Source organism: Populus alba, chromosome 1 (genome assembly GCF_005239225.2).
Source record: "Populus alba chromosome 1, ASM523922v2, whole genome shotgun sequence".
In the NCBI taxonomy this organism is placed as follows: Eukaryota; Viridiplantae; Streptophyta; class Magnoliopsida; order Malpighiales; family Salicaceae; genus Populus; species Populus alba.
The window spans coordinates 52,903,909-52,922,036 of NC_133284.1; the positions used below are offsets into that span (position 1 = coordinate 52,903,909).

An 18,128-nucleotide genomic window follows, 5' to 3' on the forward strand; every position below is an offset into this window, starting at 1 on the left:
TAGATGTATGTCATTTATTGTTGTATAGACTATGATAATATGACAAGAATGTCATGCATAACAAACAATGTAATACTTATACCCTTAATATAGTAATGAAAGAAAAAGGAAGTTGTTAAAAGCGAACATAAAAATATGTTGTTTTTATCTTAATTTATCGAAATGAAAAAAAAACAGAGAGAGAGAAAAGGGAGATTTTAGAGAATCAAGATGACATGAAAAAGGGTATGATATGGAATAAGTCATTGGTGGCTACTAATGGTTCTACAAAGATTGAGATTATACTAGTATTAAACTATTACTAATCTTCAGGACTTTTTAGCCATTCTCATCGTGTCATTTTGCAGCAACAAAAATAAAAATAAAAATAAAAAACTACTACACATGCCTTCATCTCTTTGCTATCTTCTTTTAATCTCTGAAAAGGCGATAAAAATGAATAAAATGATCAATGAAGAGTAAAAAAAAACAGAGAGTTTATTTTACTTGAAAAATATTAAATTAATATATTTTTTTTTTTATGATTTTAATGTTAAAAAAAATCAATTCTTGTTTTTTCTTTGGAGGATAATTTATTTTGTTTTTAAAAAATGTAAGGCAAATAGTATATTTAAACTCTGTTTGTTTTTTCATTTCAAAAGTGTTTTTAAAAAAATTAAAAAACTATTTTTTTTATTTGCTTCAAATTGATATTTTTTTAGTGTTTTCATATCATTTTGATGTGCTGATATTAAAAATAATTTTTTAAAAATAAAAATTTATTTTAATTTATTTTTTAGTAAAAAATATTTTTAAAAATAACCACAATCACACTACCGAACACCCTATTAGTGCTTGTTTGAGAACTAGTGGCTTTTGTCTCCTTTTGTTTTTTTCCTTAAAAGCTAAGTGTTTGAAAGATTTTTAAAAGTTATTTTGAAAGCTCTCTCTCTCTCTGTATATATATATATATATATATATATATATATATATATATATATATATATATATATATATATATAACCTGTTAGTGATATTTATATGTATTAGATGGAATTGAGATTATATTTATTTTAAAGTTCAATATGAAGATATTTTCGTGAATAGAGTAATATAGCATATAGTTGCTACCAATCAAGGATTAGATATCACAAATTTAACCACATTTTTTTAATCAATTAAATACTTTTAGCTTTGTTTTTTTTTTTTCCCATCCGACAATGTAAAAAATATTATTATACAATTACACATCAAGAAATCTTGGTTAAGTTTTTCCTGTGTCGTGAATTATTTTCTTTTATAATTTACTATAATGTCATTGAACTATTATAAAACCAGTAACAACACTAGGAGCAAGTCGGCGGTGGCTTGGGACGGCCATTTCCATAGCCATTAAGAGCCCGTTTGACTACACTTTAGAGTTTGCGTTTCTTCAAAAACGCACTGAATAAACGTTTGGTTAAGAAAAAGAAACTACTTAATGTGCATCGGTCCCACAATAAATTGTGTGCGGAACGCAGGGAGATGGAAAGCAGCAAGCTGCTGCTTTCTTGTGCGGCAACAAAAGGCAACCATGCAGCACTGCTCACTGAACAGTGGACACTTGCCTCCACTGTTCGCTGAATAGTGGAGGCATGCTTCACTGTTCAGTGAAAGACAGTAAAATGCATTGAACCGGGTCTGACCCAGTAAAAAAATATTTTTTTTATTTTTTAATTGTTTTATTTGCTTGATGACATAGTATTTGCAGAATTTGATCACAATTCTAATTTGTTCCTGATTATATTTTACAAGTTATGTTGTTGCGTGTTAAAGAAACCAAGAAAATTGTTGGATGTATTTCAGACGTGATGGAATTGTAGATCGTTCAATGGAATAATAATAAAAATATTTTTATATAAAGTATGATTTATTTTATGATGTAATAGCAATAGTTAAATCCACAATATTTAAATTAAAAATCATCAATATTAATATATATTTTTAAAAATTATTTTATAACTTCAATTTTAAAAGCATTTTTAATCAAACACATTAAATTATTTTTTTTTCAACCTCAGTTTCAACTACATTTTTAACCAAACATCTATTTTTTCAAACCACCTCAATTAAAAGTAGTTTTTATAAAATAATTTTTTTCAAACCACAATCACAACAGCTACAATAATACCAAACACACTCTAAGTATCCATTTCTGACAAACACACTTATCTCATAAATACCACCTAGTCTGCATAAGCTTCAAATAACCATTCCATGGCATCGCGTCTTGGAGGTCCTAACATGGTATTAGCCATTGAAAGATAAACATCGCTAAAATTCAAAATGGTTGGAGTTAGATAATATATTATCAATATATAATTTATAAATCTATATTTTATATAAACTGGAGCCAAGTTTGCCTTTTTTTTTTTTTTAATCTTGGGTCAACTAAAGAGTGTTTTTAGCTTTAATTGTATTTGCTACTAAAAAGTGATTGGTTAGTAATCTCAGCAATAATCTTGTTGATTGTTATTAAATGAAATCAGCTAAGTTAATATTGGTCAGGCAAGAAATGATTAAGTAATTTTTTTAGAAAGCAAAAGTCTAATGACATTTTAAATTATTGACTTCATGGTTATAATTTTCCAATTTTAACAAATCATCATTAAATTCATATGTATATAAAATATTTAAATTTAAGATTTAATGGTTTGTTTTAAGAAACATAATTATATATAAAGTTGATGATTTTAAAATAAATAATACTGCATAGATAATGCAATAAATATAAGTTAAATTAAAACCCCAACTTACCTATACACGTGTACCCTCTATATAGATTTCTGGGATACGAGAAATCTTGGGCCACTCAGAGCCATTCTCCTTTCTACAATTTTCTTTAAGATGTGGACATTCATGAATCCATAATTGCTTTAATTTGGAGAGGCGTTGAATGGCTGTTGAACTTGGCATATACTTGAGATTCTTGCAATTCTCAATCACAAGAAATCGAAGAGAAGAAAGGTTGGCCATCCATTCTGGCAATGCTTCCTCAAATTCCTCTCCATCGAAATCCATTATCCCCAATGTCTCGAGGGCAATGAGGTGTTGAAGTTGGTGTGGTACACTCTTCAGTTTATCCCATCCACATATCCATAGGGATTTGAGGGACCCACTCAAGTTGAGGTGTTGGATTGAGTTTAAAACTCCTACAGGAAAAGCCTCCATCTTCTCTGAGAAACCACCGATTCTCAATAGCTGCAGTTGGGTGAGGCCGCCCAACCAATCATCCTCTGGGATATCTCTCAAACTGGGACACCGACTGATTTCTAAATAAACAAGAGAAGGCAATTGTCGTAAACCATGCCAATCAATACTGATGACCTTATCACAACCTCTAATCAATAATGTTCGAAGCGAAGACAATTCTTGTAAATCATTGCTATGGATAAGCTCTTTCCAATAAATTATTGATAATAACTCTAGAGATGCGCAACATTGTAGTCCGCTTGGAAGAGCTCCCAATTTACACCCATTAACAATCAATTTCTTCAAAGAATTCAAATCTCGGAAATCACCAGGAATGGATGCCAGCTTTGGACAATCCCATATCCTTAAAAATTCAAGAGACGTGAAGCCATGAAATTCACCAGACACATATCTCAGCTCATCACAACTTTCAATTTCAAATTCTACAAGAGATGAAAGACGACATATCGGAATACTTTCCAACTTCCCACAACACTTAATGCTCAACTTTTCAAGACAAGGAAATGCTGCAACAACTTCTCCACCTGGTACCATCCATTCTTCAAGACCATACATCATGGATAGAGTGAGTATTTGGAGTGCTGGAAACAGTACACCTGCGCTGTCTCTGCTGCTATAGAACTCATTGCCTATACATTTCACATTAGGCATTCCACTCATCTCTAGAATCTTAAGGCGTGGAAGACATCCAAGTGTTGGGAGTTGCCTCAACTTGCTGCAGCCTTTCAATCTCAGCACCGTTAGATTATTGAGTTGCAATATCCATGATGAGAAATTTTCACCTCCATAACCCTCAATTGTCAAGCTTCTTATGTCTGGGTGAGGCTGCAGGCCTTCCAGCACATCCTCGCTATTGACACTGCTGTTACCTTCATCATCACTCCATTCAAACACCAATTTGTTCATTCTTTTTCCACTCAGTTCTGCCTTCTCAGCTTCTTCTCTGTCTCTCACTTGCTCAAGCTTGCATATCTTCAGTGCTCCTCTTAGTTCTTTCAAACATCCCAGCTCTTCAACCATATGATCTGGACCCACAGCAAATATCGGCAGAGTTTGAAGGCGTGTTAAGAGTCTCACCTCAGTTGGCACTAGCTTTGGATCATCAAAATGAAGATGTCTCAAGCTCACTAAATTCCTCACTTTCTGGGGAAGCTTTTCTAATGACTTGCAATCAGTGAATCTTAATGTTTCCAAATGGTAGAGCTTGGTGATGGATTCCGGCAATGCTCTGATAGCAGTATCCGAGACATCAAGATATCTCAAATGTCTCAGCTTGCAAATTGAATCTGGTAACTCAGTGATATTAGACCGTCGCAATTTGAGAGTTCTCAAGCTTTTGAATTTCCAAGGCCCGTTGAGTACATCAACATCAACCATTGAGAAAACAGTTCGCAATTTTCTAGCATCAACCGCTGGAAATGCTGCCTCAACATCCCCACGAGATATGAGATTCAGATGACGAATATGAGATGCTGCCTCAACATCAACGGCCGAATCCGCCTCCAGATTTAACACTTCTGATTTTGAGACCTGTAATGCAAGATCATGCACTAGATCATGCATCTTGCAACTTGTTACGATCTCACACTCATTCCTTTCAACATCTTGGAAAAAGGAATTTGCAAGCAAGTCATTGAAATACTTGTTCCCTTCGTCTTCCATCCTCCCATTTGATGGCCTGAGAAAACCTTCAGCCATCCAAAGTTGAACCAGCTCTTCCCTTTCAATTTCAAAATCTTTAGGGAAAATGGAACAGTATGCAAAACATTTTTTCAGTGTAGGCGATGACAGGTAATCAAAACTTAATCTCAATATGCGCAAAGCTTTTTCATTTACATCCCGAGAATCCCAATTTCTACTCTTTAGAATTGACTGCCACACATCTGCCTGCTTTCCGTGAAGAGTTCCTCCCAAAACATTAGCAAGCAACGGAAGCCCTCCACATTTCTTTGCAATCTCTGTTCCAATAGACTCCAAGTCTGAAGCTATTGTTTCTCGTCCACCCCCACTCACCTTTTGCTTAATAATGGACCAACATTCATCATCTGTTAGTTTTCCTGGCTCGTGCTGAATACCAGGAGAAGTCTCCATCATGTCTGCGACTTGCTTTTTGCGGGTTGTAACAACAACACCATTCCCATTCATGCTGGTAATTTTTAACAGTTGCTCCTTCAAATCATCCCACTTATCACGGTCTTCATTCCACACATCATCAAGAACAAGAAAAAATGTCTTACTTTCCAGCTCTTTCTTAAGGTTTTCCATAATTGCATCTAGATTGGTCAACCCACCAATAGATTTATTAATCTTTTGCAACATCTCTCCTAAAATCCTCACTTTACTAAAATCATTAGAAACACAGACCCAGATTGTTAAATCAAAGTGTTTTCTCTCCCGCACTACTTCACAAACTTTTTTTGCTACAGTAGTCTTTCCAAGGCCAGCCATCCCCACTATAGGGACAAACGGAAGGACATGTTGGTGTTTGGTCAAGCTAGTCAGCAATTCCATAACTTTAGAGACATCATCCTCCCTTCCTACAACTTCTGAGCTGTCAAGGAACGAATGTGTCTCTCGATCTGGGTCCCTGCTAACTTCTTGAGCTCTATCTACAGTTAGAGATGTCAATCCAGGCCCAAATCCGGTTGCATCTTTCCGGATTTCATCCAGGGCTCTATTGATCTTCTCAACTTTTTGACCCATAATCAAACGGAATGCAACAGGATTGTGGAGTGAAAACCAATCACGTACCTTTCCCTTCTTTTGGTCTTTTCGGAGAATCTCATAAGCAAACTCGTCCAGAACATCTTCAGCATCGTAAGCTACATCCTGTAGGTTCTGCAGCCAACGCTTCACAGACTCGTCTGTTACTGCCCTTCTGGCTGCGTCTTGGAGCACATCTTTGATCATGGTCAAGGACTGGTCGAGCTTTCGCAGCTGGCCCTCCAATCCCCAAGCAAGTCCGATCCCTTTAGCAGCAATGGAACTCACCCTTTTCAAAGTCTCCTCCAAGGCAAACGTAAGAAGAAGCTCTGCTGCCATATTCTCCGTCGCTGTTTGTTTTTTTTTTTTTGGGGGGGGCCGGGGGGGGGGGGGATCAAAGAAGAAATTTTGAGCACAAGAGAGAGAGAAGCATGGTGTGAAATATTAAAAGATGAAACGGAGCATAGTTGCATGAGGGTCCCTTCCTCCCTAATTGATTGATGGCTGTTGGCAGCATCTTCCACGAACCACTACTGTCATGTTGCTAAGAAAATTCCACGGACGCCTTTGTCGGCATGTTATTTGGGCCGTTTGTTTGCAGGAAAGTGAATTTTTTTTGGAAAATGAATTCCGAGAAAAGTGAATTCCTGTAAAGTAAATTCCGAGAAAGTATTTTCCAATGTTTGGTAGTGTTATGGAAAACACTTTTCAATGTTTGGTTGTATTATGGAAAATGAATTGGAAAATAATTTATTAATAAATTAATTTTTTTTTCAAATTTATCTAATATATATAAAATATTTAATCACTTACAATAAAAAAAATAAAATCTAAAATTTATAATGATGAATTTTTTTTTATTATATTCTATATTCATACATAGCTTATTTTATAAAATATAACTATATATATCATATCATATTATAAAAAATAAGCTTGTGAAATATTTTTTACTATTCTATGAAACCATTTATAATTTCATTACGTACGAAATACATCCGACAAAAACTATAGTTTTAATAATATTTTTAGCATGTAATAAAATTGGATAAAATATTAAGGTATAAAATTCACTCTAAACTATTTTTTTTTTAATGTTAAAAAAATAGCACACTTAAAAAAAAAAAAGTCCCCGCAAGCAAGTGAACAGTGCACTAAAACTGCATGTTCACTATTTTCCAATTCCGAGAAAGTATTTTCCGATGTTTGGTAGTGTTATGGAAAACACTTTTCAGTGTTTGGTTGTGTTATGGAAAATGAATTAGAAAATAATTTATTAATAAATTAATTTTTTTTTTCAAATTTATCTAATATATATAAAATATTTAATCACTTACAATAAAAAAAATAAAATCTAAAATGTATAATGATGAATTTTTTTTTATTATATTCTATATTCATACATAGCTTATTTTATAAAATATAACTATATATATCATATCATATTATAAAAAAATAAGCTTGTGAAATATTTTTTACTATTCTATGAAACCATTTATAATTTCATTACGTACGAAATACATCCGACAAAAACTATAGTTTTAATAATATTTTTAGCATGTAATAAAATTGGATAAAATATTAAGGTATAAAATTCACTCTAAACTATAAAAAAATAGCACACTTAAAAAAAAAAAAAAAAAGTCCCTGCAAGCAAGTGAACAGTGCACTAAAACTGCATTGTTCACTATTTTTTAGTGAACAGTGTATGCAATACACTGTTCATGTTAATTGCACTGTTCAATGAACAATGCAATTAACATGAACAGTTACATAAAAACATGACAATGAAGCATTGGCCCACGTTAGGAAAGTGTTTTCCGAGAATTAAAAACGGAAAACACTTTCCTTATGTTAAACTTAACATTTTCCTTTGACTGGAATTACATTTCCTTTGACTCACTTTCCATGTATTGCCAAACATGGGAAGTGAGGAAAATGGTTTCCAGGAAAGTGAATTCCTGGAAACAAACAAGGCCTTGGTATCACTTTATACCAAATACCATGCCGACAGGAGGAAACGATTCCAAGCTATTGATCATGAACCTGAGAAACTGATGGTGTATTTATTTTTGAGATAGTTTTTGTGTTTAAAATTTCTAAAAATTAAGTTTTATAAAAGTATGGTTGGATGATGTTATTTGGATTTAGATATGTATTTGGTAAAAATTATGGTTGAGGTTTATATACAGTGAAAAACATGTATAAAATGTTTGGTTGTTATTACTTTTCAAAAGTGTTTTTTACTTTGAAATGTATTAATATATATTTTTTTATTTTTTAAAAATTATTTTTGATATCACCATATTAAAATGATCTGAAAATATATATAAAAAAATTGAAGTAAAGGAAAAAAATAATTTTTTTTTATTTTTAAAAAAAATACTTTTAAAATGCAAAAACAAAAGGAATTTTATAAAACTCAATTTAAAAAACATGTATAAACTGCTTTACAAAAATCATGTTTTAAACTTAATTTTTTAGTAGGTCTTACAAAATAAAATATAATTTAGTGTATTACTAAATATCTAACTTTATTTTTTACATCGTAAACACATAAACTAAGAATAAACAAACACCTCCTTCCTAGGATGAGAGGATCTCCCCATTCCTATAATAAACAAAAAGTGACAAGCAAGTAGCATCAAGCCACCGACACATAATAGTACCCCACAGCAAACATAGAAGTTAAAGTCACGTTCCATATAGATTTGCCCCACTGAAAGCTAGATTTAAAGGTAGCTTTAAAAAATTATTATTATTATATATTTTTAAATAAAAAATACTTTATAAAATAATTATTTTTATGTTTTAAATTTTTTTTAAAAAAAATTAATTAATTTTTTTTGTTCAAATTAATTTTTTTACAAAATTAATTGTGAAGTATTTTAAAGATGAAATGAAGTGAGCATTGGAATGCATTGAACATTAAAGCAGAGAAAGTTGCGTGAGAGTCCCTTCCTCCCTATACTAATTGATTGATGGCTGGTGTCACTTTGTCATGCCACGGCTGAGAAAATTCCACATTCGCCTCTGTCAGCATTGTATGTATTTAAAATAACTTCTTCCACATTTTTCGTCAATTTATCACTAGATTTTTAGCCGCAGCTGCTCTTTATTATGATGTTGCACGCTATCTCTGTACATCTGGAAGGTGTCAAGAAGCACTAGATCTGGTAATCTTTTTATGCTTAATCTACTATGTTTCTGTTGTGCATGTATGTTTAAAACTGAATATAAAGAACATTGTATTGTAGCTAAACGATCCGCATGCATTGAATAGTGTGTTGCTAATTAGAGTTTATGAGCACGAGGAGCTATATCACTGCAAAAAGCAAAAATCTGTGTATTGATAACTGTTGCCTGCCCAGTTAAGGTTTCAGTTTATACTACTGTTGAATGCACAAAGAATATGCATGTTTTGCAATTGCGTCTTTGGTTCATTGAGAGACTGAAGAAGCCTTGGGCTGCACAATTGGGGCCCTTTCCTAACTGCTGGGATGTCTCTTTGGGCATTTAATAGTTTGCAAGCCTTAAAGCTATATATTTTGTACACTCATTGATGCTTTTGTAAAACTCCATGATATAAACAAGTAGATTGCAACAGGTTTGGTGTCACTTCAACGACCTACAATTTGTGTGCTTATTATTACACTGGCTTAATCCAAGCTTGTCTGGACTCTGGAAACATTCAAAACGCTGTGTACATCTTCAATCAAATGAGGAACTTTTGCCCCCCAAATCTTGTTACTTGCAACATAATGCTGAAAGCGTATCTAGAACATGGATTGTTTGAAGAAGCAAACGAGCTTTTCAACAAGATGTTAGACGATGGCAATCATATCAGCAGAAGATCTGATTACAAGTTTCGGGTAATACCAGATATCTATACTTTCAACACCATGCTTGATGCAATCATTGCAGAGAACAGGTGGGATGATTTTGAGTACGTTTATCAAAAGATGTTGCGCCATGGGTTCCACTTCAATGCAAACCATCATCTTCGAATGGTACTGGATGCTTCTTGAGCTGGAAAGGTAACAATTAAGGAGTTTCTATCAGTATAAAGCTCCGCAATCTATCAAGAAACCACTGTAAAGGGCTTGGCCAATTATGCAAAAGGACTCGATGGATGATCTCTGCTTCAAAACATTTCAAGCTGTCAAGCCTGTTATAGGTATCCAAGTTCTACTTGTTAATGCTTGTGATATACTGTGTTCCTTAGTGTGGTTATAAATAATGTATGAGCTTCCGAGGAGATTATTTTTTCTTTTTGGAAAATTGATTTTTCTTAGTTATTATTTTTTTTCTATTTATTTTAAAATATTATCTTTAATAATTTTATTTTTTATTTTGTTTATGATTTTTATTGCTTTTATATATATATATATATATATATTTATTTATTTATTTTCAAGGTTTTTAGTTTGTTTAGGTGTTTTTTTAGTTTATTTAAGGAGTTATAAATCTCTTACAAAGTAAACTACTTGACATGGTAAATTATTAAGAAATAAAATTTTGAATTCTGGTTTTTGGTGTGATGATCCTTTTTAGTAGAATTGTGTTGTTTGTTTTTGCTATTTTTTTGTATTGTTTCTGTTTATATTAGTTGGTATTAGAACCTAACAATCTTTGATTATTGTTTGCTTGTTGTATGCTGCAAAACAACCATAGCTGGAAAAAGTAATAAAACTAAACATGTTCAAGGACAGTGTATTTAATTTGATTATTGATAGTGGTAATTGTGAAAAGGTGGTGTTAACTGAAGTAGTCAAGAAGTTGCAACTTAAGAAAAAAAAACACCATATACCTTATAAATTGAAGTAGATGAATCGAGATCCCAATGTAATCATGAATGAATATTATCTTGTTTTATTTTTTATAGGTAAGAGATATTTTGATAGTATTTGATATGATGTTGTGTCTATGGATGTATGTCATTTATTGGTGTATAGACCATGATAATATGACAAGAATGTCATGTGTAACAAACAATGTAATACTTATACCCTTAATATAGTAATGAAAGAAAAGGGAAGTTGTTAAGAGCGAATGTAAAAATATGTTGTTTTTATCCTAATTTATCGAAATGGAAAAAGAGAGAGAGAGAGAGGGTAAAGGGAGATTTTAGAGAACCAGGATGACGTGAAAAAGGGTATGATATGGAATAAGTCATTGGCAGCTACTAATGGTTCTACAAAGATTGAGAGCATTTTGGGAATTGATTATTAGCCTATTTTATCTGAGTTGGTTAATTGTATTGTGTTAGCATACTAGAGATTAATGGAATGTAAAGATGCTAACTTTATTTTTAATGGTTGACAATAATTAACATAAACGGATGGATGATCAAAACTCAAGAACGAGTTCTTTTCAACCTAAAGAGATTGATGTAAGAGGATTTATTTTTTGAAAAATGCTATTTGTTTTTTTAGTTTTTTTTTCCTATTTATCTTAGAAAAATAAATATTATGATACTACTTGGTACGGTGAATTATGAGAAATAAGATTTTAAATTAGAGTTTTTGATATGATGATGTTGTTTGGTAGAGATTTGTAGACTTTTGTGCTTATGAGCTTTATATTTTTCCGTTCGTGGCAAGTCTTTCTTATTCTATCTTAGTCATCGAACATAGTTCCTATGGATGTTCTGCTTGCTCTAATACAAGTTTCTAGCTTTCACTTGAGTTCATATAACACATATGTTGTCGATATCTATGATATGATTGTAAACATGATGGTTTTTGTGAAACATGGCGTAATCAAACATCTAAATTCATGATCAGTTGGTTAGATCAGAGAAATTTGGACGTGCCTGCTTTTCCATACAAGGACATGTCTAAATATAAGATGGTTTCCAAGAAGTTATTCTAGATTTTATGTTTGCTCTTAATGCAAAAATCGATTACCATATCAAATGGTTGCATCTGCATTTAACAATTTATAACATTGACGGTTTCTTTCATTAGAGATATTGAATATTATGAGAAAAGGTGTAATGTGATTCAAGAAAACTTGAAGGTTATCTGTGGTTGAATCTGATCAGATCCATTAGATTCATTTTCTGGCTGAATGCCTAAAGATTTTTTTTTTGGGCAAGGAGGAAAAGGTTGTATCAGGGATTTCTTTAGATTCATATATCTTATGTTGATATATAAGATTGTTGCTTTAAGTTTCCCATGGTATGGAAAATTCCGGTTGATGCTTCCTGTGCTCAAGGAATGATTGTATTCGTATCACCATTCTCTGTTCATCCCAGAAGGAAAAGCTGCCGCGTAGAAATATCTTCTAGTCTTGACTTGTCTGTTTTCAGTGCACTGCAAACCAGCTGAAGAACAGCAACATGCTGTGAAGCAAAAATGTATTTCTTAAATCAGATGGCTGCCTACATCTGCAGCCTAACACTTCCATCGAGGACGAAATCCTCAGGGACTCTGAAGGAAAAACACAAGCCATTAATGTCACAGCTCCTGGTGGAAGATTGCTTCAAAACAGCAGAAAACTTGGTCATGGAGAGAGCATCACTGGGAGCAGCAGCAGCAGCAGATCCATGAGTTTCCTTCGCTCCAATACTAGCAGTTTCAATAATGTTGGGCCTTGTTTTATCTGTGGCCATTTGGGGCACATGGCGAAGAATCATCTCCTCAACCAAATATGTTTTTGTCGCTTTTACATCTGTTTCTACAATCCTCAACACTAACCAAACCAAACCACCCAAAGAGTTCAATTCAAGTTTCCAATGGATTTAGTTCTTGTTGAATTCTGACGAGGAACATCTCATTTCTTTAGCATGGAAGCCTTCTCCAGTTGAAATACTTAGTGGGCTTAGAAGGCTTATACATGAAACACTTATGGCAAGCATCCATCTTCTTTGGTCTTTGGCGAAAATCCTCTCTCCAAACCATAGTTATTAAACCCGGACCGGACTAGCGGGTCAACTCGAGAACCGGTCGACCCGGTGACTGGACCGGTTCGGGTTAGGAGAAAGACCGGTAAATGCAAGAAACCAGCAAGACTCAGGTGACCCGAGCAAACCCAGACGAGACCCGGTGTTTGTAATGCATAAACTGCCATTTGCAAAATCAAAACTCGATCCATGAACATAACCAACATAACATTTAAATCCGGCAAAAACTATCAGATCTGAGTTAAACTCGGGAATTAAACACATAAAACTTAAATAACGAGCTCGCAAGTTACTAGTGACTTAGGAGAAGAGCAGGAGAGAGGAGAAGGAGGGAAATGAAGGCAAGAAGAGGAAGTGATCGAGCAGTGGTTGCTGAGAAGTGAGGACATGGCGATCGCCAGTGAAGGTGGGATCTGATGGAGAGAGCGGTTTTTTTTCGTTTTAGATAGAGAGTGAGCCGGGGAGGGGGTGAAGATTGAAGAGCAGTAATTGCCTAAGCTGGGGGGTGACATGGAGGGTTTTTATTTCAATCCATTAAATAATTATTTTAGTTTTTTTATTCAACAAAATTATAAATGCATAAAGTTTATTTTATAGTTTATAATAATAAGAAATAAACTAAAACAAAAGAGTTTTTTCACACTTTCAATGTAAAAAAATTATGTTTTTTCAATAAAAAATAATTTTTTTTATTTAAATACTTCAACTTAAAAATATAACATAGTATATTTTCAATGCGATATAAAGTCCTTGTATAAATATACTTTATGTTCACAAGAAAAAAAGTTATATTTTTTCAATATGGAATAAAACACTTTTTTAATTTAAATACTTCAACTTAAAAGCATAACATAATATCTTTTCAATGTGCGATAAAAAAACTTTTTAAAATATTCTTTTAAACTTTATTATTTACAACATATATAACATATATTCATATTGATTTAAAAAAAATAAATTCATATGAAATATGAAATTTTTAATTTTTAAAAAATTTTCCAGGTTGGCCCTCAGACCGGGTTTGATAACTATGCTCCAAACCACTTGCAATTTGTTTGATGGGTCTAATTATACTTTAAATGATATCAAATGACAAGAAATCAAATTTTGTATGCAATGGGAATAAAGCTTTAGGAGGACTATCTAAATCTTATACTAGTATAAAATTATTACTAATCTTCAGGACTTTTTAGCCATTCTCATCGTGTCATTTTGCAGCAACAAAAATAAAAATAAAAATAAAAATAAAAATAAAAAACTATACTACACATGCCTTCATCTCTTTGCTATCTTCTTTTTATCTCTAAAAAGAGATAAAAATGAATAAAATGATCAATGAAGAGTAAAAAAAAAAATTAGTTTATTTTACTTGAAAAATATTAAATTAATATATTTTTTTTATGATTTTAATGTTAAAAAAATGAATTCTTGTTTTTTCTTTGGACGATAATTTATTTTGTTTTTAAAAAATGTAAGGCAAATAGTATATTTAAACTTTGTTTGTTTTTTCATTTCAAAAGTGTTTTTAAAAAAATTAAAAAAATATTTTTTTTATTTGCTTCAAATTGATATTTTTTTAGTGTTTTCATATCATTTTGATGTGCTGATATTAAAAATAATTTTAAAAAAATATAAAAAATTATTTTAATTAATTTTTTAGTAAAAAATACTTTTAAAAATAACCATAATCACACTCCCGAACACCCTATTAGTGTCTGTTTGAGAACTAGTGGCTTTTGTCTCTCTCTCTGTTTTTTTCCTTAAAAGCTAAGTGTTTGAAAGATTTTTAAAAGTTATTTTGAAAGCTCTATCAACATATATATATATATATATATATATATATATATATATATATAACTTGTTAGTGATATTTATATGTATTAGATGGAACTGAGATTATATTTATTTAAAGTCCAATATGAAGATATTTTTGTGAATAGAGTACTATAGCATATAGTTGCTACCGATCAAGGATTAGATATCACAAATTTAACCATATTTTTTTAATCAATTAAATACTTTTAGCTTTGATTTTTTTTTTCCCATACGACAATGTAAAAAATATTATTATACAATTACACATCAAGAAATCTTGGTTAAGTTTTTCTTGTGTAGTGAATTATTTTCTTTTATAATTTACTATAATGCCATCAAACTGTTATAAAACCAGTAACAACAGTAGGAGCAAGTCGGTGGTGGCTTGGGACGGCCATTTCCATGGCCACTAAGAGCCCGTTTGGCTACGTTTAGAGTTTGTGTTTCTTCAAAAACGCACTGAATAAACGTTTGGTTAAGAAAAAAAACTACTTAATATGCATCGGTCCCACAATAAATTGCGTGCGGAACGCAGGGAGATGGAAAGCAGCAAGCTGTGCTTTCTTGTGCGGCAACAAAAGGCAACCATGCTACACTGCTCACTGAACAGTGTAGCATGCCTCCACTATTCAGTGAACAGTAGACACTTGCCTCCACTGTTCAGTGATTGAATTGTAGATCGTTCAATGGAATAATAAAAAAAATTATTTTATATAAAGTATGATTAGCAATAATTAAATCCACAATCACAACAGCTACAATAATACCAAACACACGTATCCATTTTTGACAAAAACACTTATCTCATAAATACCACAAAAAACTGTGCAAGTCACATATTTTATCCACCATTTAGCCCAGTATGAGAAATGGGATATGAGAAATCTTGGGCCACTCAGAGCCATTCTCCTTTCTACAATTTTCATTAAGATGTGGACAGTCCCAAATACTCAATTCCTTTAATTTGAAGAGGCGTTGAATGGCTGTTGAACTTGGCATATACTTGAGATTCTTGCAATTATAAATCCGAAGAGATTGAAGAGAAGAAAGGTTGGCCATCCATTCTGGCAATGCTTCCTCTAACTCCTTTCCATCGAAATCCATTATCCCCAATGTCTCGAGGGCAGTGAGGTGTTGAAGTTGGTGTGGTACACTCTTCAGTTTATCCCATCCATGTATCGATAGGGATTTGAGGGACCCACTCAAGTTGAGGTGTTGGATTGAGTTTAAAACTCCTACAGGAAAAGCCTCCATCTCCTCTGAGAAACCACCGATTATCAATTCCTGCAGTTGGGTGAGGCCGCTCAACCAATTATCCTCTGGGATATCTCTCAAACTGGGACACGCGGTGATTTCTAATTTAACAAGAGAAGGCAATTGTCGTAAACCATGCCAATCAATATTGATGAGCTTATCACAACCGCTAATCAATAAACTTCGAAGCGAAGACAATTCTTGAAAATCATTGCTATGGATAAGCTCACTCCAATCATTTATTGATAATACCTCTAGAGATGCGCAACATTGTAGTCCGCTTGGAAGAGCTCCCAATTTACACCTATCAACAATCAATTCCTTCAAAGAATTCAAATCTCGAAAATCACCAGGAATTGAGATCAACTCACCGCACCAATAAATACACAATTCCACCAGAGCTGTGCAGTGTTGTACGCTTGGAATGGATGCCAGCTTTGGACAGCTCCCTATACTTAAAACTCGAAGAGACGTGAAGCCATGAAATTCACCAGACAAATATCTCAACTCATCACAACTGCCAATTTCAAATTCTACAAGAGATGAAAGACGACATATCGGAATGCTTTCCAACTTTCCACAACACTCAATGCTCAACTTTTCAAGACAAGGAAATACTGCAACAACTTCTCCACCTGGTACCATCCATTCTTCAAGACCATCCATCCTGAATAAAGTGAGTATTTGTAGTGCTGGAAACAGTACACCTGCGCTGTCTCTGCTGCTATAGAACTCATTGCCTATACATTTCACATTAGGCATTCCACTCATCTTTAGAATCTTAAGGCGTGGAAGACATCCAAGTGTTGGGAGTTGCCTCAACTTTCCACACCACTCAATGCACAACTCTTCAAGACAAGGAAATACTTGATCACCTTCTCCACCTGGTACCATCCATTCTTCAAGACCATCCATATACCTCAAAGTGAGTTCTTTTAGTGCTGGAAACAGTACTGCTTCACTGCCACTGCTGCTACTATAGAACTCATAGCCTACACATTTCACATTAGGCATTCCACTCATCTCTAGAATCTTAAGGCGTGGAAGACATCCAAGTGTTGGGAGTTGCCTCAACTTGCTGCAGCCTTTCAATCTCAGCACCGTCAGATTATTGAGTTGCAATATCCATGATGAGAAATTTTCACCTCCATAACCCTCAATTGTCAATATGTCAAGGCCTTCCAGCACATCCTCGCTATTGACACTGCTGTTACCTTCATCATCACTCCATTCAAACACCAATTTGTTCATTCTTTTTCCACTCAGTTCTGCCTTCTCAGCTTCTTCTCTGTCTCTCACTTGCTCAAGCTTGCATATCTTCAATGCTCCTCTTAGTTCTTTCAAACATCCCAGCTCTTCAACCATATGATCTGGACCCACAGCAAATATCGGCAGAGTTTGAAGGCGTGTTAAGAGTCTCACCTCAGCTGGCACTAGCTTTGGATCATCAAAATGAAGATGTCTCAAGCTCACTAAATTCCTCACTTTCTGGGGAAGCTTTTCTAGTGACTTGCAATCAGTGAATCTTAATGTTTCCAAATGGTAGAGCTTGGTGATGGATTCCGGCAATGCTCTGATAGCAGTATCCGAGACATCAAGATATCTCAAATGTCTCAGCTTGCAAATTGAATCTGGTAACTCTGTGATATCAGACCGTCGCAATTTGAGAGTTCTCAAGCTTTTGAATTTCCAAGGCCCGTTGAGTACATCAACCATTGAGAAAACAGTTCGTAATTTTTTAGCATCAACCGCTGTTAATGCTGCCTCGTCATCCCCACGAGATACGTGATTTAGATGACGAATATGAGATGCACCATCAACAGCCGAACCCTCTTCTTCCAGATTTAACGCTTCTGATTTTGAGACCTGTAATGCAAGATCATGCACTAGATCATGCATCTTGCAACTTATTACGATCTCACACTCGTTCCTTTTAACATCTTGGAACGGTATGGTATTTGGTATCACTTTTAAACCATACCAAATACCAAATACCACGTACGCCTTTGTCGGCATGGTATTTGGTATCACTTTTAAACCATACCAAATACCATGCCGACAGGAGGAAACGATTCCAAGCTATTGATCATGAACCTGAGAAACTGATGGTGATTTATTTTTTAGATAGTTTCTGTGTTTTCTAATTTTTAAAAATTAAGTTTTAAAAAGGTATGGTTGGATGAGGTTATTTGGATTTAGATATTTATTTGGTAAAAAT

The 18,128-nt window shown here is 33.4% G+C and overlaps 3 protein-coding genes across 3 annotated transcripts; all 3 read right to left on the reverse strand.

The window, feature by feature from the left end:
- Window positions 1-2,706: 2,706 nt before the first annotated feature.
- LOC118063036 (putative disease resistance protein RGA4) lies at window positions 2,707-6,476 on the reverse strand. Its single transcript, XM_035076948.2, has one exon. It carries the CDS (start codon window positions 6,271-6,273, stop codon window positions 2,776-2,778), a length of 3,498 nt encoding a protein of 1,165 aa, XP_034932839.1. The 5' UTR covers window positions 6,274-6,476; the 3' UTR covers window positions 2,707-2,775.
- Window positions 6,477-15,463: 8,987 nt separating this feature from the next.
- LOC118063035 (uncharacterized) lies at window positions 15,464-17,074 on the reverse strand. The gene has a single exon (XM_035076947.2). It carries the CDS (start codon window positions 16,931-16,933, stop codon window positions 15,509-15,511), a length of 1,425 nt encoding a protein of 474 aa, XP_034932838.2. The 5' UTR covers window positions 16,934-17,074; the 3' UTR covers window positions 15,464-15,508.
- On the reverse strand, window positions 16,981-17,926 carry LOC140955321 (putative disease resistance protein RGA3). The gene is made up of 2 exons (XM_073407759.1): window positions 17,056-17,926; window positions 16,981-16,988 (listed from the first exon to the last, which is right to left on the reverse strand). Exons 1-2 carry the CDS (start codon window positions 17,924-17,926, stop codon window positions 16,981-16,983), a joined length of 879 nt encoding a protein of 292 aa, XP_073263860.1.
- Between the last annotated feature and the right edge of the window lie 202 nt (window positions 17,927-18,128).